This window comes from Staurois parvus, unplaced genomic scaffold, assembly GCF_062004578.1.
Source record: "Staurois parvus isolate SC_StPar_1 unplaced genomic scaffold, SC_StPar_1.0 ptg000448l, whole genome shotgun sequence".
In the NCBI taxonomy this organism is placed as follows: Eukaryota; Metazoa; Chordata; class Amphibia; order Anura; family Ranidae; genus Staurois; species Staurois parvus.
This window is the reverse complement of record NW_028318244.1, coordinates 4,324,244-4,351,477: the sequence shown is the minus strand read 5'-3', so window position 1 is coordinate 4,351,477 and position 27,234 is coordinate 4,324,244. Positions and strand designations below refer to the sequence as shown.

At 44.9% G+C, this 27,234-nt stretch overlaps 1 protein-coding gene across 2 annotated transcripts in view; it reads left to right on the top strand.

Annotated features, from left to right (window-relative positions):
• LOC149453567 (protein EFR3 homolog B) overlaps positions 1 to 27,234 on the top strand; it is a 374,541-nt gene that overhangs the window by 60,149 nt on the left and 287,158 nt on the right. The window contains exon 1 of one of the 2 annotated variants that reach the window (XM_089688185.1): positions 21,550 to 21,675. The exons of the other annotated variant lie outside the window; for it this stretch is intronic. Within the exon in view, the coding sequence (XP_089544311.1) occupies positions 21,669 to 21,675 (7 nt within the window). The 5' untranslated portion in view covers positions 21,550 to 21,668. Of the gene's footprint in view, positions 1 to 21,549; positions 21,676 to 27,234 lie in introns of those variants that run through there. 2 annotated transcript variants of the gene reach the window in all.

The window sequence follows — 27,234 nt, the reverse complement described above, 5'->3', positions numbered from 1 at the left end:
TCACAAGGTTTTGAAATATATATATATAAAAAAAGAAAAAATATGTTTTGTTTTTTTTCTTCATTTTCCAAAACTTTGGGCGGGATTTGGTGCTCTCCTGGCATTTTAGGGCTTCTGAAACTGTGCTAGGTAATCAGGAAGTGTAATGAAGATATAAAGCCCTTTAAAAGCCTGAAAGTGCTTATTGGATTTTGGGGCCCTGTACTTGGCTAGACTGCCAAAATGTTTCACATGTGGTACCCCCATACTTGGGAGAAGTAGCAGAATGTATTTATGGGAGTAATTCCACTAATACCAATGGAATGTGTGAGCAATAAATCATTTAAGTGACAATTTTGTGTTAAAAAAAAAAAAAAAAAAAAAAAATTCTGTCATTTTACAAAATTACTTGTGGTAGAAAAATACATTCTTCTATTGACTCAACATGATTCTCAGCAAATAGTTTGGGGTGTCTACTTTCCAAAAAGGGGTCACTCACTCTTCTAACCACCTGAAGACGAAGCCTTTTCTGACACTTTCTGTTCACATGAAAAAAAATCTGTATTTTTTGCTAGGAAATTACTTTGAACCCCCAAATGTTTATATATTTTTTTAAAGCAGACACCCTAGTGAATAAATGGTGTGTGCTGCAATTTTTTATGTCACATAGTACTCGTGCAGCGATTTTTCAAACTCAAATTTTTTTAAAAAATACACTTTTTTTTACTTTTAATGCACTAAAACACAATATATTGGCCAATTATTTGGTATCTATTTACTTGGCATACCATCATGTTTTATATTTTACCAAACATGACATGCTTTAAAACTGCATGCCCCATGCAATGGCGACAAACTGCATACATTTTTATTATGCATAGCCTTTACAAGCTACCATTTTAGATTTACAGAGGAAGTCTAGTGCTAGAATGACTGCCCTTGATCTGACGTTTGTGGCAATACCTCACATGTATGGTGCAAGCACTGTTTACATACCGACACAGGGTCAACGCTTGCGCAGGTGGGGGGCAAGGTGTTTTTTTTTTTTTAATCACTTTTAATGCTATCACAGTGAATGTAAATATCCCCTATAACTTCAATGGGCATTGTCATATGTTCTTTTTTGAGAAATCTGGGGTCTATCAGACTCTAGATATCTCCTCTGCCCTTACATTGTCAGATGATCAGATGTTTTTCCAGGTGACAAATGGCGCTGTTTATATCCTGTGAAACTGAAGTGATGAAATGCTTGTAGCTTCCGAATTCTTAGACTATAGAGATGATTGGCACCATTCCGGTCTTCAATCAGCTCTATGGTCAGCTGGCAGAAACACCGGCTGCATTCTCAGGTTCCCCCGATTGCACAGGACTTCCCGAGAAGGCCGTGGAAGGTAGTGGAGAAGGGGGGGGATCGTCTCCCGCTGCTTGTAAAAGCAATCCTGCAGCTAATTAGCCACTAGGGTTGCTTTTACATGAAAGCCGATCGCCAGCTGAAAAAAATTATAGGATTATTCCTGCAGCTGTAGTCATCATCCTGGTATAACCATTCAAAGTCCAGTGATGTACCAGTACAACGCTAATCCTTGGGTGTATATGCTATGTTCTTATTTTTTTGTATGCAGCCTGTGGACTGAATGAAAAAAAGAGAAGAAATCTCTGCCAGAAAAAGTGTGTGTTATGCCCACCATTAGAATATACCGCTCTGCATCCATCCACTTCTAATGGAGGGCACACATTAGGTCGCACAGTGCCATATGCGCCAATTACATGATTGTACAAATGTCTAAATAGTTGCACGCTTGAATAAAAATTGTCCACGTATAAGTGGTACCCCAAATGGAAAAAGGATGACAGCAAGTCCCAAACTATCTTGCCGCTACTCCCCATGTAGTCTGGGCATCCAGGGGGCTCCACGTGACTATCTTTTCCCTCGTAAATCCAAAATTTATATGTATAGCCTGTTGCCCTCTCACAGGTCTTATACATCTTGACCCCATATCTGGCATGCTTGCTGGGGAGAAATTGTTTGAATGCAAGGCAGGCAGAAAAAGTAATGAGGGACTCATTACCGCAGATTTTTTGCTGGGGAGTATCTGCAAATTTTTGGTGATGTACGAGGGGCCATATTTTGTGGAGCCAGTCAAATTCAGGGTCACCCCGAGGACGACAGTGTATTGTCGTTAAAATGCATAAAACACAATATACTCTCATATCTATGCCTGGTCATGACAGCAGAGAACATGGGCATATGATGAATCGGGTCTGTGGACCAATAGAACCACAATTCATTTTTTTTTTTTAGTAATGCCTATGTTGAGGGTTAGGCCCAAAAAAAATAAAAATTTGGAAACCGTAATGGGTTTCCATGCAAGTGTACTGTCAAGGTTTGAATTTGGGTTGACGGCAATAAATTGTTGTGCATATAAATTGCTTTGATCCACAATCAATGCATACAGATCTCCCGTGAAAAACGGCTCCAAAAAATCAAGGGGAGTAGTTAAATTTGCTGATTCCACCTGAATTCCGGGTTGGGCAGTGAATGGAAGTACAGGTGCTGCAAAATTTGTGGGTTGCCAATTGGGATTTGCAAGCACATCTGGAAGAATACTAGGGACAATACTTGTGCTCGCCACCGCACCAGGTTGTACTGCACTTATGGGATTCGCCACATCACCAAGTGATACTGCAGTGCTGGTATGTGAAAGACCAGGATGTACAAGGCCGCTGGTGCCCGCCAGTTCACCAAAAGATACCGTGGCACCAGTACTGGCACTCTGCTGCATATGAGAGTTATCAATATTTACCAGCAAGTGCCAGCAGAGATCAGGCCTGATTCAGCGAACACTGCGGTTTTGTGTGCAATGTATCAACTGACAGTGACCTACTGACATTGCACTTGCTGGGGGAGAAGGGGGGGGGGGTAAGCGTAGGGCTAAGCACAGGTGCTGGCAGTTGCCGGGGCTGATCCCACTAACGCTGCGTTTTTGGGGACGCTATACTAATGTGAACACTGGTATAGTGCTGATCTGATCAAAGATATTGATCCGTTCAGACACTATACTAGCAATGGAGGTTTATTGTGTATGAGCTTGTTCCTGGCAATCAAGGGGTTAAATGTGATTACTGGTGTACCGATCGGCAATCTGACGCTATCCTGGAGGGGCATGAAAACCACGGGAGCGCGACTCACGTATATATACAGTGTGTATATATATATATATGATTTTGCGCACCCCAGTGCCGCCCTATAGCGGTATTTCTGCTGTAGGGCGGCCAGGAAGCAGTTATAGAAGTGTTTTTTTGTGTTACGGCGCTGCGTTACTTTAACTGACAATTGCGCGGTCATGCAACACTGCACCCAAATGAAATTTACATCCTTTTTTCCCACAAATTGAGCTTTCTTTCGGTGGTATTTGATCGCCTGTGCAGTTTTTTTTTTTTTGCTCTATAAAAAAAAGACTGGCAATTTTGAGAAAAAATAATATTTTGAACGTTTTGCTAGTAAACATGTCTGCTAAAAAAATTTAAAAATCAAATTTTGTTATAAATTTTGGCCAAAATGTATTCTGCTACATGTCGGCTTAAAAAAAAAAAAATCCCAATACGTGTAAATTAATTGTTTTAAGTGAAAGTTATAGCGTTTACAAATGGCAGTATAGATACTGGAACTTTTTTTTTATACTAATAATGGAGGTGATCAGTGGGACTGTGGCGGGCATTCTGATACTGGGGTGGAACTGACTTGGTGTCACTGACATCCCCAGTGACACCAATACAGTAATCAGTGCTAAAAAAAAGCATTGACACTGACTAATGGCACTGGGCAGAAATGAGTTAACATGAGGGGCAATCAAGGGGTTAACTGTGTGTAGGGAGTGTTTTACTAGGGGGCAGGGGGGGGGGTGTGCTTCACTCTAAGCACACTGATTGGGATGTCTCTTCTCAGCCATCCCGAGCAGTGTGCCCAAACTGACAGGGAGGAGGAATGTTGGTAAACAATGCAGCCATCCTCCCTGTCGGTGATCGCTGGTAATCTCTGGGCAGCAGCGGGTAATCAATGGTTAGTACCCGGTAATTGACACCCGGGGGCGCGATCGGCAGCGGGGCATGCTCCCCCTACCGAAATGCATAATCACGTATATATATGTGATCCTGTGCAAAGGGCCGAACTGCAACAGTAAATGTTCTGTGGGCGGTCCCTAAGCGGTTACGGGCGAACAAAGGGCCACATCCAGCCCTCAGGCTGCAGTTTGGAGACCACTGCTCTTGATGATGTCTGCATGTTCATGCAGTTCATAGAAGTGAACGGACAGCTTTACAGCCACCTGTGCCACTTCTGCTACCAGCAAAAAAAGAAACAAATTCCTGGCTGATACAGCAGCTGGTAGGCTGTTTATTTGCCGGTGCTGTGTCTGACATTATAGTCACGTCGGTGGTTGGCGAAGGGGTTAGAGACCCCTCTGTGACCCACACATCCCATGCCACTCCTTGCTCTGTATTACTTTTAAAAGGCATGTAAACCTCAACAACGATCTTCTCTTATATGGTACCTTTTAGTCTGTTAAATATACCATTGAAAGGGATTTGCTAAATCTGTTTGATAAGTGAAGAAAAAGACTTTGTGATGATGTCAGAAATATGGTACACCTATAGCTCCCTGTGCTGTCTGCCTGTGAATTGTTTCCAACTACCTCAAGAGGATCACAGAACCATTCCCCTTTATGTATAGGGAAAAGCAGAGGGGAAGAGTTCTGTAGTCCTAATCTGTTCCCATTTGCCCTAATAGAGTAGAATGAATAAGTATTGTCATCCTAAGAGAAGTATTTTTGACAAGATTACAAGGGGAAAATAAAGGCCTGAAAGAAGACAACTAATGCAGCTACCTCATCTAAGGACTGGTAAGCTGCAATACATGACATTTCTGTTTTTGGTTTTACATACACTTTATATTGTAGCCCTCCCTTTAGATTCACGTATTACTAATTTCTAAACAATGGCATTTCTTTTGTGGCTTAAAGTGATCGTAAACCCTTACATACAGTGGGGCAAAAAAGTATTTAGTCAGCCACCAATTGTGCAAGTTACTTACAAAGATGAGAGAGGTCTGTAATTGGCATCATAGGTAGACCTCAACTATGAAAGACAAAATGAGAAATAAAATCCAGACAATCACATTGGCTGATTTGGAAAGAATTTATTTGCAAATTATGGTGGAAAATAAGTATTTGGTCAATATCAAAAGTTCATCTCAATACTTTGTTATATATCCTTTGTTGGCAATGACAGAGGTCAAACGTTTCCTGTAAGTCTTCACAAGGTTGGCACACACTGTTGCTGGTATGTTGGCCCATTCCTCCATGCAGATCTCCTCTAGAGCAGTGATGTGTTGGGGCTGTCGCTGGGCAACACGGATGTTCAACTCCCTCCAAAGGTTTTCTATAGGGTTGAGATCTGGAGACTGGCTAGGCCACTCCAGGACCTTGAAATGCTTCTTACAAAGCCACTCCTTCGTTGCCCGGGCGGTATGTTTGGGATCATTGTCATGTTGGAAGACCCAGCCACGTTTCATCTTCAATGCCCTTGCTGATGGAAGGAGGTTTGCACTCAAAATCTCACGATACATGGCCCCATTCATTCTGTCCTGTACATGGATCAGTCGTCCTGGTCCCTTTGCGGAGAAACAGCCCCAAAGCATGATGTTGCCACCCCCATGCTTCACAGTAGGTATGGTGTTCTTTGGATGCAACTTAGCATTCTCTCTCCTCCAAACACGACGAGTTATGTTTCTACCAAACAGTTCTATTTTGGTTTCATCTGACCATATGACATTCTCCCAATCCTCTTCTGGATCATCCAAATGCTCTCTAGCAAACTTCAGACGGGCCCAGACATGTACTGGCTTAAGCAGGGGGACACGTCTGGCACTGCAGGATCTGAGTCCCTGGTGGCGTAGTGTGTTACTGATGGTAGCCTTTGTTACGTTGGTCCCAGCTCTCTGCAGGTCATTTACTAGGTCCCCCCGTGTGGTCCTGGGATTTTTGCTCACCGTTCTTGTGATCATTTTGACCCCACGGGGTGAGATCTTGCGTGGAGCCCCAGATCGAGGGAGATTATCAGTGGTCTTGTATGTCTTCCATTTTCTAATTATTGCTCCCACAGTTGATTTGTTCACACCAAGCTGCTTGCCTATTGCAGATTCAGTCTTCCCAGCCTGGTGCAGGTCTACAATTTTGTTTCTGGTGTCCTTCGAGAGCTCTTTGGTCTTTACCATAGTGGAGTTTGGAGTGTGACTGTTTGAGGTTGTGGACAGGTGTCTTTTATACTGATAGCAAGTTCAAACAGGTGCCATTGATACAGGTAATGAGTGCAGGACAGAGGAGCCTCTTAAAGAAGAAGGTACAGGTCTGTGAGAGCCAGAAATCTTGCTTGTTTGTAGGTGACCAAATACTTATTTTCCACCATAATTTGCAAATAAATTCTCTCCAAATCAGCCAATGTGATTGTCTGGATTTTTTTTCTCATTTTGTTTCTCATAGTTGAGGTCTACCTATGATGCCAATTACAGGCCTCTCTCATCTTTTTAAGTGGGAGAACTTGCACAATTGGTGGCTGACTAAATACTTTTTTGCCCCACTGTATACCCAGTGAAGTGACAGGCCTCAGGTGGTACACAGAGAGGAAACAAATCCTCCTACGTTTTACCTGTTTATCTGTAGCCGTCTTCCTCCTACATCCATTCAAAGTACAGAATTTACACAGGATCTCTCAGCTCTGATTGGAGGGAAGAGACACACCCCCCACACAGCACACAGGAACAGAGCTGAGGCTGTCCATCTGCTGGAGCTCCCTCCTCTGTCACCTTTTTTCTTTTGGTGTCAGAAAAACATGTCAGAAATGATTCATGCTGATAGCAAAGGATCAAGGCAGCAGACAGAAAAGACACATACTATATGCTTTGTTTTATGTCTGAGGTTTACAATCACTTTAATGGCCAAAGTACAGTTTCTTTTCTAATTATTAACCTCTTCAGCAAGGTAAATATACAATTGAAGGTTTTTGGTCAATGTGCAGCATATGTCGTTTCCAATGGATAGTTTATGCAGAGCAAATTTTACAGTAAATCTGGCCATACACTAGCAGGATGGATTTTGTTTTCTTGAAAGAACGACTATTAAACTGTGCAGGTGGTTTTTGTTCAGGAAATTGCATTCATTGCAAAATCAGTTGTTAAAAGAAAAGTACATTTTGAATGAGATTCGTTAAGTCTTCGAATGTAGTAATATTCTTATGAATGTTCATTTGAAAATCTAATACTAGACCAGCTTAAAGCAGAACTATACTTCTACTTCTATCCATCACTTCAGTCTCCTGGAGCTTTCCACTCGCCATGTAATCTCCGGCCAGATCGGCTTCTGGGTACTGATCTTTGGCCATTTTCTTTTTTCCGGCTGAGATGACGTTGTTCCTGCACATGTAAGGGAACTCATTTATCTCAGCATTGCCAATATTTGTACACTGAGCTGCACGTACAGTTTTCACCTTTTTCATGCTTTGTTGCATGTTAATGCTGCTATTCTCCTGCAGCCTCTTTGCAGCCACCTGTTTTCTGATGGTGAAAGCAACAGACCATGCCTGTGCAATGTATGTCGACACAGAGATTTGTAGTCTCTGTTGGGAGAGCGTTTGACTAAGCAGGAAAGCATTTGAGAGACAGGGACAACTTGGCTGTTTTGTTTTTTTCCCCTTGGGAAGGTTCAGCGTTGCGTAACTAAAGTAAATTAATTAGGTGAATTGTGGGCGTGTCAAAACTGTGCTAACGGTGGGAGGGGCATAGTGCACTATAACACACACATCATCATTGTACCCCAAAAATATTTTATAATCACTGTGCCACACACAAAAATCTAAAGCCAGCCATAAACAGTTTGAATCTCAGCCGGTTCAGCAGGGACTGGCTGAGATTCGAACCAAGTACAGAATTGGCAGGCTGCATGTACCCAAGTTGATCAATCGATCAACTTGGGTACTACCAGCCTGTTGGATTTTACATGCGATTATTGCTAGCGACTATTAAGGCTGCTAGCAGTAATCACTGTGTTCTCCCAGCAGGATAGGCTAAACCCCAAACCTCCCCCCACACACACACACCACAGGAGGATACAATGGCTCTGTGGTTGTAGAAAAGAAAAGCGTGGCATCTATGGCCGGCTTTACAGGGGTCAGGAGTGTGAAATGCACAGAGTGCAGGGGTCAGGAGTGCATAATGTACAGATCAGTAGTCAGGGTACAACAACAAATTGCCTTCTTCCCGAACCAAATGCCCTCCCCAGTACAGATATCCCCCTCCCCTCCCCTCCCAATACAGATCTCCCGCCAGTACAGATTCCCCCTCATACAAATCTCCCTCCCATTCGGTACAGCTGTCCCCTCTGCATGAAATCCATTCACCAGACCAGGCATTTTAGAGTGAAGGGGAGTCCTCCCCCAGCTGTGTCATGTGACCGGATCTGAGCAAGAGATAAGGAGCACCTCCATCGCTCTGCACTTCTGCTGCCTGTCTATTGAGTTCTGAAAGGTAGCAGGAGCGGCAACTTCAGTGTTACACAGTGACTATCAGAGCTAGCTACCACCCCATGGATGCTCGGGGGGGATTTGGACCTCCCTTTCTCTCCCTTATCTACACCCCAGAGCGTTCTCACCCTATGCCAGGAAGTACCTAGCCAAGGAACTGTTTTTCAGGATCATCAGAGATCATTTTATTGTATGCTTTGAAGACTACTAATGAATTATTTGAAAATATTAATAAGAACTTTTTAAATGCTGTCACTATGTTATGTGTTCTCATATGAGATTTTATAGATTGAATTTACATATAATTTAAAAAGGGGGACAGCTGTAGAGTAGAGGATTTGGGTCTCAATTTGGGCATTTGGAAACTCACTGAACTTACTAAACTGTTCACAGCATCATCAGTCACTGGCTATGTGCTGGCGTGGTAAAATAGCTTGAAGAGGAACTAAACCTGTGAGGAATGTTTAGCAGTTGTGTGGAACAAAACCCCCATTCAGTGTTCAGACAATGGCTGTGTTCAGCAGGCCTCGCTCGTAGTGCTCAATATTCCCATCACATTGTACAGTCTGCTATGGGACCTTCGAGTCTCTAGTGCTAAAGAGAAAAGATCCACTTAAATAGCATCTATTGACTTTCACAAACAGATCTGTAAATGTCCATGGAGTGCGGTTATTGGAGAGATAGCCATGCTTGTGAAAGATGGCTTCTTCATGCTTGTCAGCCTATTACGTTCAGCCCCATGCATGGAGATTTTAAGACCCAACACCATCCAAAACTTATTTAAAATTTTGGGCCCAGAAACTGAAAGTACTGTTGCAGTTTTATTGCCCCCTGTGATATTTAGGGAGATTTCCCCCCTCTTCCTGTCCCTGTGATTGCAGGACAAGAAGTGTATAGTTGACCAATTCAGGGTTGTGGTATTATTCTAAATTCCGCTTTTGCCTTTTAGTGATTCTTTAACAAGCAGGAAACTTTGGTAAGCCTCCTGGCATGTGTCTGTTGGTATGAAGTGTTCTATCTCAGTCACTTGTTTGAGTTAGCACCATTAGTATGTACTAGAGGTGACATTTTATATTATGGATATTTCAGGTCCTACAAGCCAATCATCAGGCTTGGAGAGGGGGGGGGGGCTGCTGATGCATGAAAGTTATCAAATATCTGAGGCACATGGTCTATTCTCCTGGGCTCTTGCTTGCAGGTCTTTGGATCTAAGGTTTTGCAGTGTTCCAATTATTATCCCTTCCTGGGAGGAACTCTTGTAGATGCTGGCGGCTTTAAATGTTCTACTAGGGCCTAGGGTTTTGGAGTGCTGCAAGGATCTCCTCTCCCAGGAGGAATCTTAGAAGAAGCTGGCTGCAATGGATGTTCTACTTTGTGCCTAGGAATTGGAGTGTTGCAAAAATCTCCTCTCCTGGGAGGAACCCTTGAAGATGGTGGCTGCCATAGATGTTCTACTTTGAGCCAAGGCATTGGAGTGCTGGGACAATCTCCCCACCTTGGAGGAACCTGCAGATGCTGGCTGCCATGGATGTTCTACTTTGGGCCTAGGTTCTTAAAGTGCTGTAAGCATCTCCCCTCCCTGGAGAAACCCTTGAAGATGATGGTGGCCATGGAAGTTATATTTGGGCTTTGAAGAAGCAAACTGCATTTGAAAATAATAAGGAGGATGCCTTGAAGGGACTGAACAGAAAAATGCACCACACACCAAGCATGTACCGTGTGCAAAACATGGGTGTGGCTAATAAAGTAAAGGTTGCCTCACAGCATGTCTTGCAGCATAGTGCCTTTACCCCCTTGGCTTTGCTGTGTTAGGAAAGTGTGGGTGAACACAGTTTTAAAAACTCCAAACATATACAGCAACTATATATATATATATATATATGTATATATATATATATATATATACATACATACACACAGTATATATGTGTGTGTGTGTGTTATAGTACAGGTAATAATGAATATAGGTAATACAAATATATATATACACACACACAGTCTGTCTATCCTTATTGTCCTGACAAAGTGGCCAATGTTAGTGCAACAAAACACATTCATGGGATTTGTATGTATTTCATGATCAATAAACACCAGGCCTTGATGTTATAAATTCTCTCAAGCATTCCCTCCCATGCGGGCACCTCTGCAGATCAATAGCCATTTTTTTGGAGGCGGGTTTCCTCACGCATGGTTCCTCAAGATCCTTCTGCCCTCTCAGCACTGATCAACCAAGCAAAATTCCTTGCAGGCTTTACTATCCAGTTGATTGAACCCCTCAACTGGGTGTCCTGTGACACAACCGATTGGAGAATTGGTCCTATATCACTTTTTTGATTTATGTAATACAAACGACTGCAACCCCAGTACTGCACTTGAAAGGATTTCTCATGAGGCTTTGTTTCCTGTTGCCTCTTCTTCACTCTCCACCCATTGGAGTGTTCTCCTATGTTCCAAATCACTAGCTAACTAATAAATAACTCACTACACAAAACCATCTCTCTATAAAAATGATTGTATTGTACAAAACACAGTTAAAACACCATGGTTTTTCAAATCACTGTTAAAAACATACCCCAATTTAAATGCCCCTATCTAAGAGGAACTGTATGTATATCTCAAATCCTCTCCTGTAGCTCCGGCACCCCTCGTTTTGCCACCCCCACCTTGTCTGCAGCCACAGAGAGGCTCGTCTCCACTCACCACTGCTCCCCCCATCTCAACAGACGGCAGCATGGAGGAGGACAGAACTCCTACAAATCTTATGCCTTTCCGTGCAGCCCCAGCACCCCCTCATCTCCGTCTCCCCTGGTCTCAGGATTCAGCAGACTCCAGCAGCTGGTTCTAGCCCTCCTCTGGTCTTCCTCCAGACCCTGCAATTTCTGCTTCCCAGCTCCGCCCTCAGATTCTTCCCCGCATTAGCACGAGGTAAGGTGGGGTGCACTGTGATGTAAAGGAGGGTGGAGGACTCTTGACTTCTGATGGTTGGGGGCTGTTGACATCTGATGTAATGGGGGTGGGGTGCTCTAGACATCTAGTCTTACAGATACAGCCAAGCCTTTGAGGGCAACCATAATGCTGATGCGGCCTGTGATGAAACTCAGTACACCCCTGATCTATTGAGTTTTAAACCATTTGCTTCTAATGACTCATGTATCCATAAGCAACATAGACAGTCATACGGGCCTTATATATGACTCCCATGATAACTCCTGGGAATCCAGCATTAGTAAATTGAAAAACAATCATATACAATTAACAACCAACCACTATTGCAGGTGTATATGTTTGCAAACTTGGGGATGCAAAGACCCTCTTGCCTCTAAATTAGCTTTTCTCAGCAGGGATGCCATATGGCTTCATCAGCAGTGCTGTCAAAATGAATTAAAATAAAAAAAAATTTCAACAAACCAGCTGGGGGATCCACAACATCATTGGTTGCATATTTAAATAGTATTATGTTAATGTTAAATAGAGCTTTTTTTTGGTGGTATTTACTCACTGCTGGGTGTTTTACTTTTTGCGCTATAAACAAAAAAAGAGCAAAAAATTTGAAAAAAAAGTTTCTTTGTTTCTATTATAAAATTTTGCAGGTAATTTTTCTCCTTCACTGATGTGTGTTGATGAGGCAGCATTGATGGGCACTGATAGGCGACACTGATGGGCACTGGTAGGCAGCACTGATGGGCACTGATAGGCAGCACTGAAGGGCACTGATAGGCAGCACAAATGAGGTAGCGCTGATAGGTGGCATTTATAGGCGGCACTGATGATGGGTACTGATAGTCAGCACTGATAGGCGGCCTTGCTGGGCATTGACTGGCGCCAACTGCTGGGCACTGACTGGTGGCACTTCTGGGCTGCACTTATGGGCACTGGTGGGCACAGATGGGGTGGCACTGCTGGGCACAGGTGGATGGCACTGCTGGGCACTGGTGCGTGGCACAGGTGGGTGGCACTGATGTGCCCTGATGATCGGTGCTGATCCCTGCTCTGACAACTTCCGATTCTCGGCAGTACTTTCCTCACGCTCTGACAGTGTGAGGAAAGTGCAGCCAAAAACCGGCAATTGCATTTCCCTGTGAGCAGAATGTCATTGAACATGGCTGATCACGTGGTAAAAGGCCGCTGTGATTGGCCTTTTACCCCATCACGGAGATCGCCGGGGGCACACAGGAGAGTGTGTTCTGGGAGGACGTCATATGACGTCCACCCAGGACTGGCCGGCCGCAGTGCAGCCGTCATTCGGCTATCTGCAGTCAGCAACTAGATAAGCATGAGTTACTTCTGGCCAGTTTTCCTGACACAAAGAGAAAAATGGTGACGGGGAGGGACCTCCAGCAGATTGACAGCCTCAGCTCTGTCCCTGTGTTCTGTGTGAAGGGGGTGTGTCCCTTCCCTTCAATCGGTTCCCAGAGCTCTCTTCACTGATGTAACTTCAGCTCCCCGCCCCCCTGATTTCGAAGTTGAGAGATCCTGTGTAAATTCTGCACTTTGAATGTAGGGGACAGGTGACTGCAGATAAACAGGTACAACTTATGTAGGTGGATTTGTTTCAACTCTGTGTATAACCTGAGGCCAATCATTTCACTGAGTATATGTAAGGGTTTACAATCCCCCCCCCCAAAAAAAATGTCTGAGCCCCCACCCCCACATACATGCACATGCGAACGTAAATGCGCACGTTGGGGACACCTTCACAATGTTGAATGCCCTACACATGTTACATATCACTGTACATGCCGGCAGGACAGCAATAATTCTAGGTCCATTATTTACAGTTAATTCTAAACTGATGACCTGTAGGGGCTTTTAAAGCATCGTCTATGGAAAACACGAGGGTACCGCAGTTTCTTGCTATTTTATGGGCATGCCTAATTTTAATCCTTGACATGTTGTGTCTCTACTCAGTGCAACCTCATCTTTTATACTGTATGAAACAATTGGGGAATATATTGCATTTGCATGCCCTAACGTTAGTGCATTCCTTAATAAAATTTTTAATTTTATCAACCGCTGCGCTAATATTGCGTGACATAAAAAATTGGAACTACCATTATTTTGTTCTCCAGGGTCTCTACATTCAAAACATAAAATATTTGTGGGGTTTTATGTAATCTTCAGACCTAATGTGATTTTTTTAAACTTGGGTGCACAAAAATGGCTCTGGCAGTGAAAAGGTTACTCTACAGACACCTCTTACCTGCATAGGCTTTTTTTTTTTGATAAGGGCAGCTTCACACTGTCCCTAACCTGCTGGTTTTGTGCTCGTTAGCTGCGCTTTCTATTATGTCCCATGGTTTTGGTGCGGTATCAGAAAATGCACCAAAGATTCAGCATGCAGGAGTTTTTGTGCGTTTTCTGAAACAACACTAAAACTTCCAGGCTCCATATAAATCTATGGAAAAGTGCAGACAACCCTCAACAAAACCGTGGATTAGCTGCACTTTAGCAAAAGCACTGCGGCAGAGTGTGAAGTCTCTCTAAAGGTGGACTAACCCTTTAAATGATAGTAACCCTCGTGTATTTTATTATTTTGTATAAAGCAGTGTCTTCATCTCCCAGCATGCTGTAGCAGCCCCCGGCTGACATCAGTTTGTGCTCCAGTGTAGTGAGTTGACATGATCTGTTTGGAAATAACAAAGTCATGTGACCACGCTCAGGGGACCGAGTGACAACAGGTACCTTCACGGTTGTGACAGATCACCTCCCTTGACACACAAATCACCTACAAAATGTAAGATTTCTCTGGCAATCTGAGTTCACAGCTTCAGTCGCAGTGGCAAAACCTCCTCCTGTGCCAGACTTATATCGACCTACTGCACCATTCCCACGCACATGGGAGTAAAACAACGCCACGCTGTTTACTGATCTGGACATAGGTGCATTGTTGTCTATGGAAGAATGCACACAGGCGCCTAAAGACAGTGATGAGTGCACAGCCGTAAAATAAAAACAGAAGACTATGCTTGAGTGTAGTAATTGCAGTTTCCATGCTTATACATGTATGTTCATGTATATGCATGTATATTGCAATGGGGTAACTAGAAGACTACTTGCACACTTGTACTGATGTTTTATCATCACATTTCTGCCAGGACATTCCCGAGTAAAAAAGCAAGGATGGGTTGTATAATAAATTCGCGTTTTCACGCATATGCGTACAAAGGCGTAAAAAAGTCTTCTAGCTTTTCTTGGGTCATATCCTAAGAGCATACACAAGTATACGCCTGTGAAATACTGTGTAACAATGCAGATTACTTATTTTTTTATTGATCTATATGCAATGCAACTTTAGGCACTCGTGTGTACAGGCCCATTAGGGCTCATTCACATGCAGCGCAGTTTTACGCATCTGTGTGTGCAGTCCTATTAGGGCTCATTCACACTGCGCACATTTACGCGCCTGTGTGTACAGGACCATTAGGGCTCATTCACACGCAGTACAAATGTATGCACTCGTGTGTACAGGCTTATTAGGGCTCATTCACATGCAGCGCAGTTTTACGCACGTGTGTACAGTCCTATTAGGGCTCATTCACACTGCACAGATTTACGCGCCTGTGTGTACAGGACCATTAGGGTTCATTCACACGCACTAGAAATGTATGCACTTGTGTGTACAGGCCCATTAAGGTTCATTCACTTGGAAGTGCAAATCTACACATATACACATTCTTGACTCCAATCTATACTTCCTGCCCCAAGTCCAATCACTAACAAACTCATGCAGACTCCACCTCCCCAACATCACCAAAATACGCCCATTCCTAACCCCAGAAACCACTAAACAGCTCATCCACTCCCTCATCATATCACGACTCGATTACTGCAACTCCCTCCTCACTGGCCTCCCTCACCGCAGACTATCCCCGCTTCAGTCGATCCTGAATACGGCAGCCAGACTCAGTCACCCCCCTCTGCCAATCCCTCCACTGGCTTCCGATTGCCCAACAGGTCAAATTCAAAATGCTAACACTGACGTACAAAGCTGTCCATAATACTGCCCCAAATTATATCACCGACCTCATATCCAAGTAGCACCCTACACGTACTCTTCGCTCCTTACAAGACCTCCTACTCTCCAGTTCCCTGGTCTCCTCCTCCCATGCCCGCCTCCAGGACTTCTGCAGAGCATCGCCCATCCTCTGGAACTCCCTACCCCAATCCATCAGACTATCACCTACTCTCCTCTCCTTTAGGCGCACCCTGAAAACCAACCTCTTCAGGGAAGCCTACCCCACCCCCTGCTAATTACCGATCTCCTCCACTCTTCCTACCACTCCATCCCCCACAGCTTTTCCTCCTGTACCACTATCCCCTCCCTCCTAGATTGTAAGCTCCAAGGAGCAGGGCCCTCGAACCCCTCATGTATCGCACTGTATTGTTATTGTACTGTCTCATGTATTGTCTCCCATTGTAATGTACAGCGCTGAGCGAACTATTGGCGCTTTATAAATACTGTATAATAATAATAATAATCTACACAATATTGCCAAAAGTATTTGGATGCCTGCGTTTACAAGCACATGAACTTTAATAACATCCCAGTCTTGGCCCCGCCCTTTGCAGCTATAACAGCTTCAACTCTTCTGGGAAGGCTGTCCACAAGGTTTAGGAGGGTGTCTATGGGAAGGTTTGACCATTCTTCCAGAAGCACATTTGTGAGGTCAGGCACTGATGTCGGACGAGAAGGCCTGGCTCACAGTCTCCGCTCTAATTCATCCCAAAGGTGTTCTATGGGGTTGAGGTCAGGACTCTGTGCAGGCCAGTCAAGTTCCTCCACCCCCGAACTGGCTCATCCATGTCTTTATGGACCTTGCTTTGCGCACTGGTGCGCAGTCATGTTGGAAGAGGAAGGAGCCATCCCCAAACCCTTCCCACAAAGTTGGGAGCATGAAATTGTCCCAAATGTCTTGGTATGCTGACGCCTTAAGAGTTCCCTTCACTGGAACTAGGGGGCCAAGCCCAACCCCTGAAAAACAACCCCACACCATAATTCCCCCTCCACCAAACATTACACATGGCACAATGCAGTCAGGCAAGTACTGTTCTCCTGGCAACCTCCAAACCCAGACACGTCCATCGGATTTCCAGACAGAGAAGTGTCATTCCTCACTCCAGAGAACACGTCTCTACTGCTCTAGAGTCCAGTGGCGGCATACTTTACACCACTGCATCCGGCGGTTTGCATTGCACTTGGTGATGTAAGGCTTGGATGCAGCTGCTCGGCCATGGAAACCCATTCCATGAAGCTCTCTACACACTGTTGTTGTGCTAATCTGAAGGCCACATGAAGTTTGGAGGTCTTTAGCTATTGACTCTTCAGACAGTTGGCGACTCCTGCGCACTGTGCGCTTCAGCATGCGCTGACCCCGCTCTGTCATGTTACGTAGCCTACCACTTGGTGGCTGAGTTGCTGTTGTTCCCAGTTGCATCCACTAACAGTTGAGCGTGGAATATATAGTAGCCAGGAAATGTCACGGATGGACTTATTGCACAGGTGACAACCTATCACGGGACCACGCTTGGAGTCACTGAGCTCCTGAGAGTGACCCATTCTTTCACAAATGTTTGTAGAAGCAGTCTGCATGCATAGGTGATGATTTTATACACCTGTGGCCATGGAGGGGATTGGAACACTTGAGTCCAATGACTTGGAGGGTGGCCCAATACTTTTGGCAATCAAGTGTATGTATTGGCAATCAAGTGTATTAGCGCTTATTCACCAGGGTAGAAAAAAACACTGCGTTTAGATGTAAACAATGTATAATTTTGTGCACATGTAACTGCAGCACTATAGTAAGCAGTGAGCCCATACACACAGTTGCATCTTCATGTGCAAATGGGCGCTGCTCTTCGCCACAGGACTGCACAGATATGCATATTTAAAGCACCTACATGCATAAATGCATGCAACTGTGCAAAAACGCATAGGCACATACATGTGTAGTCATTCATTTGAATGAAAGGAGAATTGAATGTGTGTGTTTTGATAAAAGTGCATTTTTTATGATGCACTGCACCTGAATTGCACATAAAATGCACAGGTGTAAATGGGGAATGATATCAGTAGAATGGATTCATCTAGAGAAGGTCAGAAAAAAGAATAAAGGATAAGATGGCAATCTAATATGTGGGTACGGAGTATTCACACCGGTGCGTTTTGATAAAATACAGTCAAACTTTTACCATGCCTACAGCGGCAATATAAAACCTGTAAGATATAATGAGGTGTGAGGTATACTGAACAGGGTTATATATATTGTGATGTATGATAAGGTGTGAGGTATATTATATTGAGGTATAATGGGTGTGAGGTATATTATATGAGGTCTAAGGGAATATTATGAGGTATGAAGTATACTAAATAGGATTACGTGTACTGTGACGTAACATATTTTATGAGGTATACTATATTAAAGTGTGAGGTTTGATAATTTGTGAGATACAAGGGTTAGACAAAAATATGGAAACACTACATGATTTGCAGGTGTGAAAGTGACAACATATTTCCCGTTGTAAGCGGAAGTGATGTAACATCCTTTTACTTCCGCTGTGTGATGAGACACCTAGCTAACAGGTGGGAAGCCTCACTTTTGTCATTCATTGCATGCGCTGTTAGTAATACAGAGTCATGTCAGAGCTTACTAAGTTTCAAAGATGGTAAACTGTTGGTGCCGCGTAGCTGGTGCCTCTGTGACTGAAGTTGGCAATTTGCCACAGTATCAAAGGTAAGGGTGGCATATACAATTTACGGGAAAACGTCATAACCACGGTCGACATGGTCAGCTAAGAGAGACAAAAGGACATTGCGCAGGATTGTGACCCGGAATAAGAAAACAACTGCTGCAAAAAGTAACTGCAGAGCTCAATTTCAGTCCTGTGAAGACAGTCCTGTGACGACTGAGATTGAGCTCTGCAGTTACTTGTGAAGCAGTTGTTTTCTTATTCCGGGTCACAATCCTGCACAATGTCCTTTCGTCTCTGTCAGTCAGTCGACCATGTCAACCGTGCTTGTGCTTATCAGATGACATTTTCCCGGAAACTGTATATGGCGTCATAACCCTAGATACTGATACTATACATTTGGGTTAGCAGTGCAGTCAGTGAGTACAGTGGCCAAAAGTTTTGGGAATTACACAAATATTATTTTCACAAAGTCTGCTGCTTCAGTGTTTTAAATCTTTTTGTCAGATACTATGGTATACTGCAGTATAATTGCAAGCATTTCATACGTGTTAAAGGCTTTTATTGACAATTACATTACGTTTACACAAAAAGTCAATATTTGCAGGGTTGACCCTTCTTTTTTAAGACCTCTGCAGTTCACCATGGCCTGCTGTCAATCAACTTTTGGACCACATCCTGACTGCTTGGAGTTTTTCAGAATTTGTGAGGTTTTTTGTTCACCTGCCTCTTGAGGATTGACCCCAAGTTCTCAGTGGGATTAAAGGTCTGGGGAGTTTCCTGGCTATGAACCCCAAATTTCGATGTTTTGTTCCCCAAGCCACTTAGTTATCACTTTTGCCTTATGGTAAGGTGCTCCATCATGCTGGAAAAGGCATTGTTCATCACCAAACTGTCCTGGAATGGTTGGGAGAGGTTTCTCTCGGAGGAAGTTTTTGGACCATTCTTTATTCATGGCTAAGTTCTTAGGCAAAATTGTGAGTCAGCCCACTCACTTGGCTGAGAAGCAACCCCACACATGAATGGTCTCAGGATGCTTTACTGTTGGCATGACACAGGACTGATGGTAGTGCTCAACTTTACTTCTCCAGACAAGGTTTTTTCTGGATGCCCCAAACAATCGGAAAGAGGATAAATCAGAGAAAATGACTTTACCCCAGTCCTCAGCAGTCCAATCCCTGTACCTTATACAGAATATCAGTGTGTCCCTGATGTGTTTCCTGGAGAGAAGTGGCTTCTTTTCTGCCCTTCTGGACACCAGGCCATCCCCCAAAAGTCTTCTCCTCACTGAGCGTACAGATACACTCACACCTTCCTGCTGCCATTCCTGAGCAAGCCCTGCACTGGTGGTGCCCCGATCCCGATCAACTTTAGGAGACAGTCCTGACGCTTGCTGAACGTTCTTGGAAGTCCTGAAGCCTTCTTCACAACAATTGAAGCTCTCTCCTTAATGTTCTTAATGATCCAATAAATGGTTGATTTAGGTGCAATCTTAGTAGTAGCGATATCCTTGTCTGTGATTCCCTTTTTGTGCAAAATAATAATGACTGCACGTTTCCTTGCAGGTAAATTAATACATGCGTCATTCTCAAAACGTTTGGCCAGGGCTGTACAGTTAGCATTGCAGTCAGTGAGTACAGTTAGCAGTGAATTAATTGAGTACAGAGTGCAGTGCTGTCAGTGAGTACAGTTAGCAGTGCTGTAAGTGAATACAGTTAGCAGTGCTGTGAGTACAGTTAGCGGTGCTGTCGGTGAGTACAGTTAGCAGTGAATTAATTGAGTACAGAGTGCAGTGCTGTCAGTGAGTACAGTTAGCAGTGCTGTCAGTGAGTACAGTTAGCAGTGGTGTCGGTGAGTACAATTAGCAGTGTTGTCGGTGAGTACAGTTAGCAGTGCTGTCGGTGAGTACAGTTAGCAGTGGTGTCGGTGAGTACAATTAGCAGTGGTGTCGGTGAGTACAATTAGCAGTGTTGTTGGTGAGTACAGTTAGCAGTGTTGTCAGTGAGTACAGTTAGCAGTGTTGTCAGTGAGTACAGTTAGCAGTGGTGTCGGTGAGTACAATTAGCAGTGTTGTCGGTGAGTACAGTTAGCAGTGTTGTCGGTGAGTACAGTTAGCAGTGTTGTCGGTGAGTACAGTTAGCAGTGGTGTCGGTGAGTACAATTAGCAGTGTTGTCGGTGAGTACAGTTAGCAGTGTTGTCGGTGAGTACAGTTAGCAGTGGTGTCGGTGAGTACAATTAGCAGTGGTGTCGGTGAGTACAATTAGCAGTGTTGTCGGTGAGTACAGTTAGCAGTGTTGTCGGTGAGTACAGTTAGCAGTGTTGTCGGTGAGTACAGTTAGCAGTGGTGTCGGTGAGTACAATTAGCAGTGTTGTCGGTGAGTACAGTTAGCAGTGTTGTCGGTGAGTACAGTTAGCAGTGTTGTCGGTGAGTACAGTTAGCAGTGTTGTCGGTGAGTACAGTTAGCAGTGGTGTCGGTGAGTACAATTAGCAGTGGTGTCGGTGAGTACAATTAGCAGTGTTGTCGGTGAGTACAGTTAGCAGTGGTGTCGGTGAGTACAGTTAGCAGTGCAGTCACATGAGTACAGTTAGTGGTGCTGTCTGTGAGTACAGGATACAGTGCAGTCAGTGAGTACAGTTAGCAGGGCAGTCACTGAGTTCAGTTAGCAGTGCTGTCGGTGAGTACAGTTAGCAGTGCAGTCACTGAGTTCAGTTAGCAGTGCTGTCGGTGAGTACAGTTAGCAGTGCTGTCGGTGAGTTCAGTTAGCAGTGCTCTTGGTGAGTACAGTTAGCAGTGCTGTCGGTGAGTACAGTTAGCAGTGCTGTCGGTGAGTACAGTTAGCAGTGCTGTCGGTGAGTACAGTTAGCGGTGCTGTCGGTGAGTTCAGTTAGCGGTGCTGTCGGTGAGTACAGTTAGCGGTGTTGTCGGTGAGTACAGTTAGCAGTGTTGTCGGTGAGTACAGTTAGCAGTGCTGTCGGTGAGTACAGTTAGCAGTGTTGTCGGTGAGTTCAGTTAGCAGTGTTGTCGGTGAGTACAGTTAGCAGTGTTGTCGGTGAGTTCAGTTAGCAGTGTTGTCGGTGAGTACAGTTAGCAGTGCTGTCGGTGAGTACAGTTAGCAGTGTTGTCGGTGAGTACAGTTAGCAGTGCTGTTGGTGAGTATAGTTAGCAGTGCTGACAGTAAGTACAGTTAGTTCTGTCAGTGAGTACAATTAGCAGTGAATTCAGTGAGTACAGGGTGCAGTCAGTGAGTACAGGTTGAGTGCTGTCAGAGTGACAGAAGTGGTGGGAGGGATCCTCCATCCAGTCCTCCCCCCTCCTCTCTCTCTCTGGGGAGACGAGTCTGGCTTCCACAAAGCTGAATGATCCTCTCCAGCTCCTCCATTCACTGGCAGCCTCCTCCCTGATGCTGGAGGCCGGAGCACAGAGCAGAGATGTACGGTAAGAGCTTCTCACCCTCCTGTCTACATGGGGTGGGTATAGGGGAGGGCTGCATTGTACACAGAGGATGTCAAGCATTCCGGCCATGAATGCCCAGTGTGGGGAGTGTTGTCCTGTGTACACCGAGTGCAGCACCGTGCTCCAGTGTATGGAAAGAATGCAGTACTGTACACGGAGCCAGCACTGGGCAGCATTGTCACAGGACATACAGTGGGGGGTGTATAGTACTGTATACAGGGGGAGCCCAGCATTGTGCTGGGTGGGCAGTGGGGGTTCATAGTACTGTATACAGGGGGAGTCCAGTATTGTGCTGGGTGGGCAGTGGGGGTGCACAGTGTGGGGTGTATAGTACTGTATACAGGGGGAGCCCAGCATTGTGCTAGGTGGGCAGTGGGGGTGCACAGTGTGGGGTGTATAGTACTGTATACAGGGATGTCCATAATTGTACTGGGTGGGCAGTGGGGGTGCACAGTGAGGGGTGTATAGTATTGTATACAGGGGGAGTCCAGTATTGTACTGGGTGGGCAGTGGGGGTGCACAGTGTGGGGTGTATAGTACTGTATACAGGGATGTCCAGTATTGTACTGGGTGGGCAGTGGGGGTGCACAGTGTGGGGTGTATAGTACTGTATACAGGGGGAGTCCAGTATTGTACTGGGTGGGCAGTGGGGTTCACAGTGAGGGGTGTATAGAACTGTATACAGGGGGAGTCCAGTATTGTACTGGGTGGACAGTGGGGTTCACAGTGAGGGGTGTATAGAACTGTATACAGGGATGTCCAGTATTGTACTGGGTGGGCAGTGGGGTTCACAGTGAGGGGTGTATAGTACTGTATACAGGGATGTCCAGTATTGTACTGGGGTGCACAGTGAGGGGTGTATAGTACTCTGTACAGGGGGAGTCCTGTATTGTACTGGGGTGCACAGTGTGGGGTGTATAGTACTCTGTACAGGGGGAGTCCAGTATTGTACTGGGTGGGCAGTGAGGGTGCACAGTGTGGGGTGTATAGTACTGTATACAGGGATGTCCAGTATTGTACTGGGTGGGCAGTGGGGGTGCACAGTGTGGGGTGACTACCACTGTTTACAGGGGTAGTCCAGTATTGTGTTTGGTGGACAGTGGAGGGGGGAGGGGGTGCACAATGTGGGTTGTATAGATGGGCAGGGGAACATGTTGAGTCTTGCTTTACTGTGCACTGTGTTTGGGGATTGAAAGTCCAGCATTGTGATAAGGAATGCACTGAATGGGATGCTGCTGTGTTGTTCGCTGAACTGTACCCATGCAAACAGTGTGGGGTAATGATGTTGTGCACATACCATGCAGTGTACCACTGCCCACTATTGCAGAGGAGGGAAAGGGAGCACTGCTGGCCGGAAGCTCACTTGGCACCATGCAGCACTATGACAGTGCAGAGAGTGTGGTACATCTGTACTGTACATACTATGCATTGAATCAGTGCCCACTGACATAGTGTGGGGGGGGATCATCACTGATCGGGATGCTTTCCAGAGCAGAACTCCACCATGCAGCATGTTGCCAGCCGCGTGTGGAAACCATCACTACTTGTTTCACGTAATGCTATGAAATAAACAGTGTCGGCCAGGTTAATGGAAATTTTAGCTTTTTAGGGTTTGTAGGCCCCATCAAAGAATATCCACTTCCAGACCAAGTCTTTTCTGGCAATTTCTGTTTACATGTAACAATCAGTATTTTTGCTAGAAAATTACTTAAAGAACCACCAAACATTATACATATTTTTTTAAAGCAGAGGCCCTGGAGAATAAATTGGTTAGTTTTGCCATTTTGTATGTCACACGGTATTTGCGCAGCGGTTTTTCAAACACAATATCTTGGGGGAAAAATACACTTTTAAGAAACTTAATGCAAAAAAACACAATGCATAATGCATTTGTTTTGTAAAATATAAAAAATTACGTTACGTTGAGTGAATAGATACTAAACATGTCATGCTTTAAAATTGCCTGTGAAGTTTACTATCTATAGTTTAGTAAGCCTTGTAAAATGTACTATCCATAGGTGACGCTTTAAAAGCCTTTACAGGTTACCACTTTAGATTTACAGAAGAGGTCTGGTGTTGAATTACTGCCCATGATCTGGTGTTCATGGTGATACCCCACGTGTGGGACAATCGCTGTTTGTGTGTGTGCGCATGAGCACGAGGGGACGAGGGCACTTTATTTATTTTTTTAATAAATTATTTATTTTTTACACTGTTGTGTTAACCACTTGGTAACCACACTATACCCGAATGACGACTACAGTGCGATTACCCAGTTCTGGGAGGGCGTCATATGACATCCTCCCAGAACGCACCCTCCTGCGTGCCCCCACGGTTGCGCACCCAGCGATCTCCTATGGACACAGCTGATCACGTGATGAGGTAAAAGGCCAATCACAACGGCCTTTTACCACGTGATCAGCTGTGTCCAACGACACAGGAGATCACAGAGTAATAAATACAGTTGCCAGTTATAAGTAGCATTTCCTCACACTGTCACAGCATGAGGAAAGTACTGCTGATAACCGGCAGTTGCAACAGAGGAGATCGGCGTTGATCATCAGGGCACTGCAGTGCCACCCATCAGTGCCTCCAGTCAGTGCCATCAGTCAGCGCTGCCTGTCAGTGTCGCCCATCAGTGCCACCTATCACTGGAGCATCATTGGTGCCACCTCATCAGTGCCACCTCATCAATACTACCTATCAGTGTCACCTCATCAGTGCAGCCTCTCAGTGCCCATCAGTGCAGCCTCATCAACGCACATCAGTGAAGGAGAAAAATTATCTGTTTGCAAAATTTTATAATAGAAACAAAGAAACTTATTTTTTCACATTTTTTGCTCTTTTTTTGTTTATAGTGCAGAAAATAAAACACCCAGTGGCGATTAAATACCACCAAGAGAAAGCTGTTTGTGTGTGAAAAAAATGATTAAAATGTCATATGGGTACAATGTTGCATGACTGCGCAATTGTCATTCAAAGTGTGACAGCACTGAAAGCTGAAAATTGGCCTGGACAGGAAGGGGGTATAAGTGCCCGGTAGGCAAGGGGCTAATTGCTGTTGCAATTTAATTATACTTAATTAATATGAATAATACTGTTGCTTTTAATTTATTTTTTTGAATGTCAAAATCCTTGCGACAGCAATAGGCAGTGACAGGTACTCTTTATGGAGGGTGTTGGGGTCAGTGAGACTCCAAAAACCTCCTTTGCCCTTAAAAGCGTTCAAAACATCAAGATTGGTGTTTTGGAATGCTTTTGATTTTTTTTTAAATGTTCCGTTTACATCCGGAAGTGATGTCAGGTCATTGCTTTCGGGTTATTATAGCAGAGAGCTGATTAAAGCCGATCTCTCGAGTCTCCTAGTGGGACGGGAGAGCCAGAGCAAGCCACGAAAGGCAGCGGGATGGGGAGATGTCTCCTCCCACTGCTTGTAATAGTCGAGTGGCTAGTTAGCCGCTCCAATTGCCATTACAAGAGAGTCGACTGTTGGCTCTACAACGTTACGGGGGGTGATGCCTGCAGGGGCAGACATTATCCCGGTATAACCACCCAAATATGAAGTATCCCTGGTATCAGGAAAGGTACCTGGGATATGTGGGAGGGACCCTGTGTTACTATGAATCACTGATTTGGAGCACCCAGTTTCCTTGTCAATAGGTCCTATGTTGAGTTTGGGATCCCCTGTGGGGTCCCACACTCCATGTTGTGTCATCATTCAGGGACCCCCCTTCTGCAGTGTTATGGGGGAGATGTCTGTGCTCCTAACACCAAACAAGACAATGCAGTTGGGAGAATTGCTGATGATGGTTTGGACAGATTGCTGCATAGATTAGGGATCCTGACTTTTATCACACAGCATTATTGTACACCGCCGATTGCTGCATATTTATTTCCTGCATTCTTCCAGTTTTCTAAAAGGTCTCCATAGTGTTTGGAAGGCGTGCAGTGACCAGCACAGGATAGGTCTCTGTGTTACCCAGAGGGGCCCCAGTGTCAGTGCGTCCCTGCTACCTATTGCACTGTCTGTGGATAATAGATGTCTGTGTTACCCAGAGGGGCCCCAGTGTCAGTGTGTTCCTGCTACCTATTGCACTGTCTGTGGATAATAGGTCTCAGTGTTACCCAGAGGGGCCCCAGTGTCAGTGCATCCCTGCTACCTATTGCACTGTCTGTGGATAATACGCCTCTGTGTTACCCAGAGGGGCCCCAGTGTCAGTGTGCCATTGCTGTCTATTGCACTGTCTGTGGATAATAGGTCTCTGTTACCTGGAGGGTCCCCAGTGATAGTGTGTCCCTGCTACCTATTGCACTGTCTGTGGATAATAGGTCTCTGTGTTACCCAGATGGGCCCCAGTGTCAGTGTGTCCCTGCTACCTATTGCACTGTCTGTGGATAATAGGTCTCTGTTACCTGAAGGGTCCCCAGTGATAGTGTGTCCCTGCTACCTATTGCACTGTCTGTGGATAATAGGTCTCTGTGTTACCCAGATGGGCCCCAGTGTCAGTGTGTCCCTGCTACCTATTGCACTGTCTGTGGATAATAGGTCTCTGTGTTACCCAGATGGGCCCCAGTGTCAGTGCGTCCCCGCTACCTATTGCACTGTCTGTGGATAATAGGTCTCTGTTACCTGGAGGGGCCCCAGTGTCAGTGCGTCCCTGCTACCTATTGCACTGTCTGTGGATAATAAGCCTCTGTGTCACCCAGAGGGGCCTCTGTGTCAATGAGTTACTGCTGGCTATTACATTGTCTGTGGATAATAGGTCGCCTGCTGGACTGGTATGCATGCTGTCATATCAACACATTACTTGAGATAACGATTGTCAGCAGAAATATGTTTACAGGGGAATCCGATTGTCCTGTCATTGTGTCATCACCTTCTCCTTGTGTATCTGAATGATATATACAACACAGTAACACACAAAGGACTTTCCCAGCCCTGTATGTTGTTAGGAGTTATAACATAAGTCCAGATACAGCTGTGCTCAAAAGTTTGCATCCCCTGGCAGAAATCGTGAAGTGTTAGCATTGATATTGGAAATATGACTGATCATACCAAAAAGCTGTCTTTTATTTATGGGTAGGGATCATATGAAGCCATTTATCACATAGTTGTTTGGCTCCTTTTTAAATCATAATGATAATAGAAATCACCCAAATACCCCGGATCAAATGTTTCCATCCCCTGGAATGTTTGGCCTTGGTACAGACACACAAGGTGACACACACGGGTTAAAATTGCAATTAAAGGGTCATTTCCCACATCTGTGGCTTTTTATATTGCAATTGGTGTCTGTTTATAAACAGTCACTGAGTTTGTTAGCTCTCACATGGATGCACTGAGCAGGCTAGTGAACTGAGAAAGGCCCCAAGCCTCCTCCCCTGGGGTCCCCTGCCGGAGCTGTTCGCTCCTTCTCTTCTGTGTCTGCCCCCATAGCAAGCCGCTTGTTATGGGAGTAGACGTTGCAGGCTTGCGTCTGAGTCAGGCTGTGTGTGTCTATAAACACACATAGCGTGGCTCGGCCAAACTCCCTCCTCACT